This window comes from Sardina pilchardus, chromosome 8 (assembly GCF_963854185.1).
Source record: "Sardina pilchardus chromosome 8, fSarPil1.1, whole genome shotgun sequence".
In the NCBI taxonomy this organism is placed as follows: Eukaryota; Metazoa; Chordata; class Actinopteri; order Clupeiformes; family Clupeidae; genus Sardina; species Sardina pilchardus.
This window is the reverse complement of record NC_085001.1, coordinates 6,345,338-6,356,721: the sequence shown is the minus strand read 5'-3', so window position 1 is coordinate 6,356,721 and position 11,384 is coordinate 6,345,338. Positions and strand designations below refer to the sequence as shown.

Sequence of the window (11,384 nt, the reverse complement as noted above, 5' to 3'; positions counted from 1 at the left end):
CTCCTTATAATTCTGGCTACTACAAAATCACAGTTCTCCAGTTGTAAGGTGGTGAGTGCCCCCCATACATGTCATGACTATGCATTCACCCATAGCTAAGGCACATGAACTGGGGTGCGTTAAAGAAATGCCCTGGGCGTGTCTAGAACTGGCAAGAGGACCAGTTATGACGCGTATAGGGGATGGTTTACTGGCTGCCCTACAGGGCTCTGGCCATTCACATACCACATGGCCAGTACACCACTGATTAGTGGCTTTACTCAGCATCTAGACTGGCCATGTAGCCTACAGGCCTTGCACTGCAGCATGGCATTGAACTGCATGGTATTTCTTCTACAAGGTTTATTGTTGCACTATTTCTCCTATTCGCATTACGTTGATTCCTCCCTATTTCTCTAACATAGATAGATAGATAGGATAGATAGATAGATAGATAGATAGATAGATAGATAGATAGATAGATAGATAGATAGATAGATAGATAGATAGGCTACTTTATTCATCCCCAAAGGGAAATTACAGTGCTCCTGTAGCCACATAAAACAGTCCTGACACACATATAATCCACAGACACAGCCTGAGGTAGGCATAGTGCAGACAATGTAACTGTTAGAATCAAATGTATCACAATCATAACACTGCATTTCAAAGTAAAAATTACTTTGTAATTGCATTTATTATTGCATTTCATTGCATTTCAAGTATTGCAAGTACTGCATTGCATTTCAAAAGTATTGCATTTCAAAAGTAAAAATTATGAAATCATTCTTAAAAGGTTATTCTCCTCTCTGCTCAGAGGGGAATCATTATAAAGTGCTAATGCAGTGGGTCAAACTAAGTAGTTTTGGACACAAGTGTCAGCTACATGAATAAATGTACATGTAAATGTAAATTTGCTGACAAGGAGTGTGTAGCTGCACAGTCACAGAGAGCTCATTATAGGCAGCTGGCAGACGGGCCATCCTGTCAGCAGTCCAAGCTGTCGTCCCACTGCTGGCTACACCGCCCTCGGAAACAAGCTGCTCCTGTCCTGCACCACAGAATCGCGCTTAATGCAACAGCCCAGCCTCTGCTATGCATTTGGCCTAAATGCGCCACAGTTGTTAAAACAGACAAAATTGTCCTAATGTCTAATATGCCTAAAAGACAGAAACTGAATATTCACCAAAACTACAGTTTTAAAAAGCATGATATGATTGATATAATCGCATTTTAATCGTCTTTTATATAGCCTACACAGATCCCATATTTTTGCAAAATTGGCAATTCCATAGTCAAACATTATAAGAGGAATTCGTCGGCCTCAACAAAATTAATTTGACAGGTCGACAGGTGCGCACCACTAGGGCAAGACAGGCATCCGAACATCTTACTTGCTGATGCGCTGATTGATTTAGAGTCTGACCAATCAAATAGGTCTACAACAGAGCGACCCACTGAACCCGATAACAGTGGTTGGTTCATGTGACGGTCATTCTTTTGTGCTTTCCTATCCTTACATAACATCGAGCCCCAAAGGTTTCTGAGCAGACTTGTGTTATTTAGCGGAGAGATAACTGCAAAAATGCCGGTGGACTTAGGTCAGTGGACCGGAGCTCTTGCTCTGACTGAAGTCGAAGAGAAACCAGCAGAAGTTCTCGTCGTGAAGTATGGGTCTCTCGAACTAGATGAACTGGGGAAAGTCTTCACGCCTACTCAGGTTGTAGCTAATGTTAACTTGGAACAAAATATAAACTGCAAGTGCATTGGCGTGCAAAATGCAACATTACTGCGTGAATATTAGCTGACATATCAATAGTAATACCCAGGATTAAGTTAGTTGCATGATGTGTTCGTATTTTAATCATACACAGTCAACAGTGAAACAGTCACGTTAGTTTTCAAGCTAGCTTAGCTATCCAGCTCATTCTCAACACATCACATGGTTGCAGTTCAGCGTGCAACTGTTACCGTAGCAGTTGATGTCTTTCTGTATGAGTTAGCAAATATGGATGCATGTAGCATGTATGCATCGAACGCAAAAACGAGCTTGTTTGGAGAAACGAGGCCTGGTGTAGATTGCATTGTTAACTTCAGTTAGCTGGAATTTTCTGGATGCCTGCTGTAACTTAATTAAAGCACGGCATACATACCCAGTATACAAGTCACTGTGCGGGTCAAGCATTTTTGTCCAATCCATTCGATGCTTACAACGCATGTCCATTCAGGAGACCCGGTCAGGCTAACGTATGCAATGGGAATGGGATGTTACCTTCTAGGTCCAAAATCGACCCACGTCAATTGAATGGAATGGCTGCGATCCTGGCAAACTATACACGCTGGCCATGACCGACCCAGATGCCCCAAGTAGAAAGGACCCCAAGTTCAGGTATGCCTGAATGCCACACCTAAATGTGATGTTAGGGGGTTTATGTAATGGTGTTTTATTTCTTTTAATGTATATGCTCTTTTAAATAACAGGGAGTGGCATCATTTTCTTGTGGTCAACATGAAAGGGAATGATATTGGAAGCGGATGTGTTATGTCTGACTATGTTGGATCTGGTCCCCCAAAAGGAACTGGTAAGTGAAACACTCACATAAGTGTCCCATCCTTTGTGTGTTCTGCATACATTCCCCATAGATATTGTAGATGTATGAGGCATCTGGTAGTAATGTGCATGACTGTGTGCAGGACCTACTTCCACAACAGTCCAAAATAGAATAGAAACACTCAAAACTCTTCAGTACTGGACCTGACCACTAGAGTGTACCATTGAGCTGACATTGCTTTCACGGTATGCTTTTACCAGGGCACAAGGCCAGTGTTTGACACATACAGTAGGCATATTTCTTTGAGTTTGTTCCAGTGGTAATATGCATTGCAGATATAAACCAAGGCCCCATATTAATCAGATGTACATAATGGACATAAATACCCTGTAACTGAAATGTTCTCTTTACTTGGAGAAGAATGCCAAAGGCATAAAACATGGAGGAGGTTGCACTTACTTTCCCATTGTAGAGAGTAAATTATCTATACTATTCACCATAGCTTTCTGACTTGTCAATCAGTGGTTTCTAGACTAGACACAAAATGGAGTTGGCAAGATGCAAGTTGGCAGCCTGTAAATACATTGTGTAGTCATGGTTGATTCTTAGGCCTGCTCGATTATGGTAAAAAAATATCACGATTATTATACGTGATTACTTAGTGATTTTGGAACTGTATCAATATTCAATTTGAAATATAATCCAACAGGAAAAAAATACATGTAACGGTCTAATGCACATGACAACTCAAGACAAAAGGAGAGCATTGTCATGAAACTGAATGTAGCAAAATAATCATATTTCGATTGTTATTTTCATAATTGTTGGAAGTCATAATCACAATTAACTTGATTAATTGCGCAGCCCTACTGAGTCTTCATCAGATGGTCTTGTCTTGCAGGTCTCCATCGTTATGTGTGGCTGGTTTATGAGCAGTCGGGTGAACTCAGCTGCTCAGAGGCCAAGCTGACCAACTGCTGCGGCGATAACCGCGGCAAATTCAAGCTCCAGGCCTTCCGCAAGAAGTACGGCCTGGGAGACCCTGTCGCCGGCTCCTGCTACCAGGCCGAATGGGACGACTATGTTCCAAAACTGTACGAGCAGCTGGCTGGAAAGTAGACACAAGCAAGAGCCCCTCCAACAAAGAGCACTTCTAACAGACCGCCTCGACACGTGTATCCCATGACCTGAAATATTCTGCCTCTCTTCTGGGTGTGCCATTCTTCCATTAGTCAAGCATCAGATTCATTCAGTTAGGTCACTTCATTGAATCATGAAAAACTTTTGTTTATTGACATTTGTTCACTCCAGTAGATTGTAACTGTTCTGAAAGAACAATTGAGAACTTCCTTTGGCAATTGAATTGCTAGCACTATAAGGGATGTATTAAAATAACACCAATACAATCAAGCTTTGAAACACTTTCTGTGGGTGAGCACTTTATTTACAAATATAATTAAAAGCTCTGACAGATTCATGCTTCTCTTAACCTGAAAACAAATTTAAAGTGCATGCAATAAAAGCATTTTTTTTTTTTACCGATCGGATTTTAATCGTAAGAAAATACACAGCTTGAGAATGAGGTTAAAGCAAAGAAGAAAAAAAAAAAAAAACTGATTCCGATGGAATTTCAAGTGAAGATTCCATTGATGATTCAACTTGGAATACTGAATGTGGATGTGGAGGAGGTGGGGAGGGAGGAAGAAGAGAATCATCAGTCCTTTTTAAAAAATCGATTTCAACACCAGATAAAATACAATAGGAAAATAAGTCAAAGCTCTCCATAAATCCATCTATACACAAAATACACTGTCCCTCACTGCAGCCCTTTGTGCTACTCGGGAGTGGGGATTCACATATGGTTTTGTTTCACATTTTAACTGCCAATGCAGAAAAATGACCACATAGTACAGCGGAGATGCAACAAATCCCACCCCGTCACCCCGGAAGTCATAGATGCATCTATCAATATGTACACTTTATATGCAAACCTATCAAATTGCCCAACCCCTTGTAAAAATGTTTGTTTGTTTGTTTATCCAGGTGAATAAATAGCAAATACAGATTTGAGTGGTGTGAGGATAAGGCTGCATTGCAGGAGTCTTGATGCTCTGCTTTGCTTAGCACAGACTGACAGAAAGGAGAAAGTGTGATTTCTTTTTTTGTTGTTGTTTGTTAAATGAGAACACCAAATTTACTCTGTATTGCTTGATCTCTCATGTTTTCTTTGTTTTGCACTAAATGTGATATCATTGCACGAGAAACACTGAACACTGACATTCTTTTTTTTTTCTTCCTTTTCGAATTTTTTAAAACTTTTTTTGCTTTTGTTTTTTTTTCTTCGTTTTTTTTTTTTTTGTAAGAAACAACAACTGTGGGAGTCATCCAGCATTTATCTTGTGGCATGACAAGAGGAGGGGCCCTGATGGGGTGGTGCAGGACAGTACAGGCACTCGTCCGAGAAGTGATGTCAGTAGCAAAAAACAACAAACACCAAAAAAAAAAAAAAAGTACGTCGTTAACATTAACCAACCAGTCATCCTACTGGAGAAGAGCAGGAGGGGGGGGGGGGTTATGGCAGAGTCTGGTCTCATCTGTAATCGTCCTTGGGATAGTCTAAAGCACCAAGGTTGCCCACGCCGAGACGCACGCTCTCCATATCAAACGTGTCAATCTCTCTCTCCTGCCTCTCCAGCAGGTGCTTGATGCGATCAGTTCTCTCCTTTTGAAGGGAGGCCAGCTCCTCTTCAATCTGAAACAATGCATCCAGGGATTAAGGCATTATGGCAAAAATGTTACACCATTTATTCGTTTGTTCAAGGGACATTATTATCCAGAGCAACTTGCAAAATAATGCCAAACCGAGGGGAGAAGGTAATGAGAACTTTCAAAATAGAGGGGCATCCCTGACACCTAGTTAGCTTGTTAACTTCAACTCCGTGTGTGTACAAATTGAAAGGATAGACTAGCAAAATTAGCAGACATAATATATGAATTAGCCAAGTTATTGGGCCAAGGAATATGATTGTGTGCTTTTGCATATGCGCAGCTCATACACGGACAATGACCAGAGGAAATGACTGAGTCATGTCCATGCAGGTCCACACAATGGCTCCACACATACATTGCATGACCATAAAAAAGGGTTTGTCAAGCGGAAAAGAGGATTTCACGTCAGCCTTACAGCGAAAGTGTGTGAATGTGAATGCTTGTATGTCTTGAGTATGTACAGTATATTGAGGAAGTATGTGTGTGTGTGCCAGTACACGTCTGTTGAGGGTGTGTGCTGTATGAGTGTGACAGGAGCAGTGTGTGTGTGCTTGCGGAGTGTGTGATGGGAGTGGTGTGTGTAACCAGGGAGTGTCGCTCTGCGTGTGCGTATGTCCTACCTTCTGCTCCAGATGGGCTCTGCGCAGTGACACCTTCTGCTCTAGTTTCTGCTGCTCGCGCTCGTGCTGGGCCTCGGTCTGCATCTTGATCTTGCTCTGGTAGGCGTTGAGCAACTCCATCTCCTGCTGGAGCTGGTGCCTCAGAGCCTGGCACTCAGCCTCCTGAGCCTCATCCAGACGCAGCTGCAACACACACACACACGAGAATCAGTCATCAGAAACACATACTCTCCAGGAGATGACCGATTTGTTTTGAAAGGAGGCCATATCCTCTTCATACAGTCACCACAGATATAAATACAGACAATCAAACATCCACACACCCTCATGGATGTCAAATTTACAAACAAACACACACACCACACACCTCACACAGTCATCATAGCAGTCTCATGAACACAAAACAATGATAGTAGAGAGACTGAAATGTACACCTTTACCCTACATGTTCATTATTAAGGTCATTACCCTTTGGCCACGAGCACCTCTGCTGTGTCACTCATTGTTGTACAGATGTAAAGCACTGGTTTAATTATTAAAGTTGCTTTAATACTTCATTACAACTTCACCGCTCGTATTAGTTCCAGTAGAGTAGTCTATTAGCTACAGCAGTGAAATGACTCCTGAAGCAAATAAATGACACGTTAACTGCAATATAAGCTAAATGTAATTTATAATGTGCCTTCATTAGTTTGAAAGAACGGCTGAACTATGGAGAAAATAACTTATTAATAGGATCTCTCCCGCTCTTTCTAAATCTGGCAGAAATGAGGGAAATTAATTTGGTGGCTCGGCAGTTAGTGATGAACTGTTGAACGGAACTGACCGCTGTAGACACACTGGTAGAAGTGTCTTTTCCAAGATGTCGCAGGGCCTTCTTTTTTTTAACCCTTGGGTTTTTATTCTAACATAAGATTCCATTCCGTAACAATTCAAGGTTCTAAAATTCTACGTCGAATTCAATCAACTCAGAAATTCTTAAGGGTGGCAATGTTTAGTGTCTACATAGCACGCTGACTATGAAGAAGCCGCGAACCGAACAGTGTCCTCAGTCCTCACCGCTTGCGACGCCATCATCTCGTTGATGCTCTGCTCGTACTGCTCGGCCAGGATGGCCAGTTTGCGCGTCTGCTCGTCCTTGAGAGCCTTGAGCACGGCCTTGTGCTCGCTCTTGGGGGTGATCTCCAGCTGGTGGTGCCGAAGGGCCTTGTACTGCTTGGTCTGGACCTTGCACGTGTCCTGGAACTGTTTCTTGATCTGCAGCTCCAGCACCTGGAGAAGAACGGGCAACAGCTTCTTCAAACACTTTTTTAAAAGGCTGAAATTAGAACACTCTGAACAAGAACACGGACTGTTAAGCAACTACCTAAGAAATTAGACTACACAAGAGTGTATACATCACATACACATGTAAGAGTTGACCCCAGGCGGAGACACATGGGTGTTAAACAGTTGGCCATGTAATGTTTACTTTCCATACAATGTAATAATTCCTAACTGCACTATGCAACCTTAATGCTTCTAATACTATCGTTTACTGTACACTAATAGATAGTCTGATATGTGTCCATCCATAGGCTCTGTAATTGGAAATTCCTTATCCGTCTGATAAATTATTTCAAAGGATATATATGCCCATAACCTGCACAGGAAATGATTATTGAGTGGTTTGAGAAGGAGGAGGAGGGAAAGTCTTGGGCTTTGGGTTTTAACTTCTGCTGTGCTGACTAACAGCAGAACATACCTGCACAACACATGACCCTGAAATCTAAGATGGAGGGGTCCAGTTTCCACGACAGTACTGAATGAATCAACGGTAACACGTTCACCGTTGACTCACCTTGAGGTTCTTGGGCTGCTGCCGGAGCTCGAGAACGTGCTTGCGGTGGAGCTCGCGTTCGCGCCTGTTGTTGTACTCGATCTGGTTTTCGAGTTCTCGCTGGTGCTGCTGGCGGATCAGATCCATGCGCAGCTTCTGCAGGGCCTTGAGCTGCCGGTGCTCTAGCTCCTGTGTGGACTCGTCGTGACGGATCAACATGGCGTGCTCCATCTCCTTCTGTGTCTTCTTCTTGTTTAGCTCCTGTGGAACACACACACACACACACACAGACACACACACACACACACACACACACACACACATTGGTCAAAAAGTGGCTAATAAGGGAAATGTACTTGAAGGTGCAGTCCTCCAATATAGTACACTAACTATGCCTACCCATCCTAGGAGTGTGCTAAAAAACTGACTGTTCATATCAGCACAGCCCTGGTTACACAGGGAACAAACAGTGGATTGGACTGAGCTGTATTCTAGCCAATTATCATATCAGTAGTGTAGAAGACAGATGGATTTGACTGGCTGTTCAGCTCAAATATCAACAACCGTCCACCAGGTTCAAGGACTGTAACTTAATTTTAAACATGAGTTGAGCTCTGATTTGGCTAAGCTCCTGTGAAACTCAAATACAGTGGCTGAGGATGTCTTTTCTACATCAGAAAATATTCACTGAATTTACTAGACAGAAAAATAGAGTTGTCTTTCAATAATAATCCTGTCGCACAAAGATACAGGCTGTGTCAGTCACGGGTGCCCCTCAGACCTGATGCCTTTATTGTGCTGTAAGACAGCTAACTCAGCCGCCATCCTGTGTTCACTACTGATGTAATGCTAATAGCAGAAAACAGAACCTCTTCAAATGAAGCATAGCACTTTTAAAGTAGCCTACAGTAACAGAGGACTAGAAAGCATCTGCTGAGGTGTATGTGTGTGTGAGTGTGTGTGCATACATGTGAGTGTAGGTGTGCACAAGCGTGTGCATATAACTGTGTGCATAAAAATCACATTCAAGACCACTTTTTTTTACAGTAAAGTGATTGTAAAGGGAAGACAAAGCTCTGTGCAGCTATTGACGTAGGTGTGCGGATAGGTTTTGGTCAGATGCCCGTGAGAAGCATCAGACCTATTAAGACTTCCCAAGTTCTGCTGTAGATTAACAGCGCAGATCTGGGGCTTAGCGCATTGTTGCATTACTTACTCCTTAAGCAGCTTATCTGACATGGGCAAACCTGAGAAAGTGCAGCTCCCCTTCGCTTGAGCCGCACCGATTCTACTAGCTAATTACTTTCTTATACATTGTTCATTGTACAGAACTTCTAGAGCGCGCAGTTTGCACATTTCCTGTCCGGTTTTCCCCCGTTTCTCTCTTTGCACGTTTAGTAAACAACGCTTTTGTATGGTTGTGGTGCACAATCATGCTGCACTATATGAAGCACTGTATGAAGGCAATCAAAGTCCAAGAGGCTCGTCGCTACAGAATTAGAACGAGGGATGCGACTGTCAATTAGGTACATTTCCATATTTGTGGTGATAATTCCCCGCCCCCTCCTCTTTTCAGTCCCCCCCCCCCCCCCCCCCGTCTGATTACATCCAAATGTACTGACACTTGGGGGGGGGGGGGACTGAAAAGAGGAGCCATATAAAACAGAGGCATTCTCCTCTTTCTGCTCATCCTCAACCTCTCCTTCGTAATATCTTTTGGGTGTTTGTACAGGGCCCCAGGTTGAACGTGAACCTTAATGCCCTATTATAAAGCGGAGATATTCTCCCCCCCGCCTCACCTCTCTGATCTGCTCCTGCTCCATCTCGTGCCTCTTGGTCGTGATCTTGCGCTTGAAGGCGCGGCAGTTCCTGTCGTAGTAGACCCGCTGCTGGTTGAGCAGGTGCGCCTCCTCCTCGGCCTGGGAGTGCTGGATGTTCTCCTTGTGTTTGGACAGGCGCTCCTGCTTCTCCTTCTTGGGAGTGCTGTGGTCCTCGTTCATCTCCTACAGAAAGATTTGCATTTACATTTATTCATTTGGCCGACATTCATTTTTATCCAAAGTGACTTAAAGCAAGAGAATAAGATTCAAGCCTGTGCAGAGGAGGCCTTAGCTAGGAATGACTACTCCTGCCAATACATTAATACTGAATACATTACTACTGCATCTCCCAATACATTAATACTGCATCTCCCAATTTTATCTCCCAATCCTGAATTTCCCCTTGGGGATCAAGAAAGAAAGAAAGAAAGAAAGAAAGAATCTATCTATCTATCTATCTATCTATGCAAGAAGGGGTGGTGGGAACAGACAAAGCAACCCAGTCACCACAGGGACATAAATTCAATGAAATTCAATTATATTTCTGAAATGCCATAACATAAGAATGTTTCAAAGTGCTTCACAGACAGTTGAGCTTGTGTATGTTAAGGTTCAAGTACAAGCTCAAGTACATCACAAAGAAATGGAATGATTTCAAAGGGTGAAAAAATAAATGCCAACTGCACATTTTATTTTTAAACGTAGTTTAAAACGTGTATTCTGCATTTTAAGGGTGACTGGAACTAGCCCGAGCTTGGGGCAAGGAACAAAAGGCCTTTGAGCCAGGACAGAAATGCACATTTTCTGTGAAGACGTGGGCAGTTAGGGTGTGCCGGAGCTGTAACTGACAGGATTCCACAAGCAAAGCAACCACAGTGGACAGGAAGTCGAACTGGTTTGGCTGGCCCATAAATGTGCGTTTCTCCCATTAAAACACATGTCAATTAGAGCATCATCCACCCACGGAACAGGCCCTTTCTGTATGTAATAATAGGCCCTTTCTGTATGTAATTTCAACACATAAAAAGAGTGCAACAAGTTCATAAGAGGCCACTGAAGGCATGATTGGTGAATTTGTAGTTGACAGTAGTGACTGACGTGTAAATCATTCTCTAGAATCACCAGCTGATGGCACTGTGAGCTAATGCAGCTGGTGTAATCGAGAGCAGACTGAAAGCTTCGAGTGAGAGTTCAAAACTGCATTCCCACATTAAATATAAACAAAGCAGGGCTGAGGCAAACGCATCTGAGCTCAGCACAGCCAACAAAGTCAGCTTTACGGAGCTTTAAGAAGGTGAGAAGTTTTCCTGATCAAAGGACTTCTGACTAGGAAATGTGTGAGAAAGGAACACAGTGGCTTGGTTGAGGTCTGGGACAGGCTGGTGTGTGTGTGTGTGTGTGTGTGTGTGAGTGTTGGCGGACCTCTTTAATCTTCTCCTTGCAGAGTTTGTACTGCTTTTTCTGATTATCCAAGAAGGTGGTCAGCTCCTTCTTCTGCTGGGCCACAATCTGCTGCTGGAACTTCTTCTCATCAGCGGCAGCCGTTTTCATCTGCAAATAGGTCACACGCAGACGCACACAAACACACACACACACAGTCAGACAAGGGTTTTATTGAATGCTGTATAGGATAAACTTCTCATAATAACAAAATATTTATTTCATGACTAAATCATATACCATCCCTATAAAGGGTCTGAATTTTGTTTATTTGTTTACTTGTTTAGTAAGTTTATTTCTTGTACAGGACTGTCAGTCTATGTCTATTGTTCAAAATGATGTCAAATCATTAGACATTACAGGGCAAAGTCTGTGAATGAGTTGG

At 42.8% G+C, this 11,384-nt stretch overlaps 2 protein-coding genes across 8 annotated transcripts in view; one reads left to right on the top strand and one right to left on the bottom strand.

The window, feature by feature from the left end:
* The first annotated feature begins 1,462 nt into the window (after window positions 1–1,462).
* Window positions 1,463–3,952, top strand: pebp1 (phosphatidylethanolamine binding protein 1). The gene is made up of 4 exons (XM_062542500.1): window positions 1,463–1,699; window positions 2,259–2,368; window positions 2,461–2,561; window positions 3,433–3,952. The coding sequence occupies exons 1-4, from the start codon at window positions 1,565–1,567 to the stop codon at window positions 3,648–3,650; spliced, it is 564 nt and encodes a 187-aa protein (XP_062398484.1). The 5' UTR covers window positions 1,463–1,564; the 3' UTR covers window positions 3,651–3,952.
* The window catches only part of taok3a (TAO kinase 3a), a 59,075-nt gene continuing 51,631 nt past the window's right edge, over window positions 3,941–11,384 (bottom strand). For all 7 annotated transcript variants that reach the window (XM_062542493.1, XM_062542499.1, XM_062542497.1 and 4 more), the window contains 6 exons: window positions 10,982–11,110; window positions 9,539–9,742; window positions 7,761–8,000; window positions 6,980–7,192; window positions 5,921–6,103; window positions 3,941–5,283 (listed from right to left, as the gene is read on the bottom strand). In XM_062542493.1, the coding sequence (XP_062398477.1) occupies window positions 5,122–5,283; window positions 5,921–6,103; window positions 6,980–7,192; window positions 7,761–8,000; window positions 9,539–9,742; window positions 10,982–11,110 (1,131 nt within the window). In that variant the 3' untranslated portion in view covers window positions 3,941–5,121. The remainder of the gene's footprint in view (window positions 5,284–5,920; window positions 6,104–6,979; window positions 7,193–7,760; window positions 8,001–9,538; window positions 9,743–10,981; window positions 11,111–11,384) is intronic.

Bases quoted from the DNA above. Each gene is read 5' to 3' on its own strand.
- pebp1 (XM_062542500.1), top strand. From the start codon at position 1,565: ATGCCGGTGGACTTAGGTCAGTGGACCGGAGCTCTTGCTCTGACTGAA. The intron at 2,369-2,460 runs GTATGCCTGAAT...TTTAAATAACAG, and splicing joins AGAAAGGACCCCAAGTTCAG to GGAGTGGCATCATTTTCTTG. The intron at 2,562-3,432 runs GTAAGTGAAACA...CTTGTCTTGCAG, and splicing joins TGGTCCCCCAAAAGGAACTG to GTCTCCATCGTTATGTGTGG.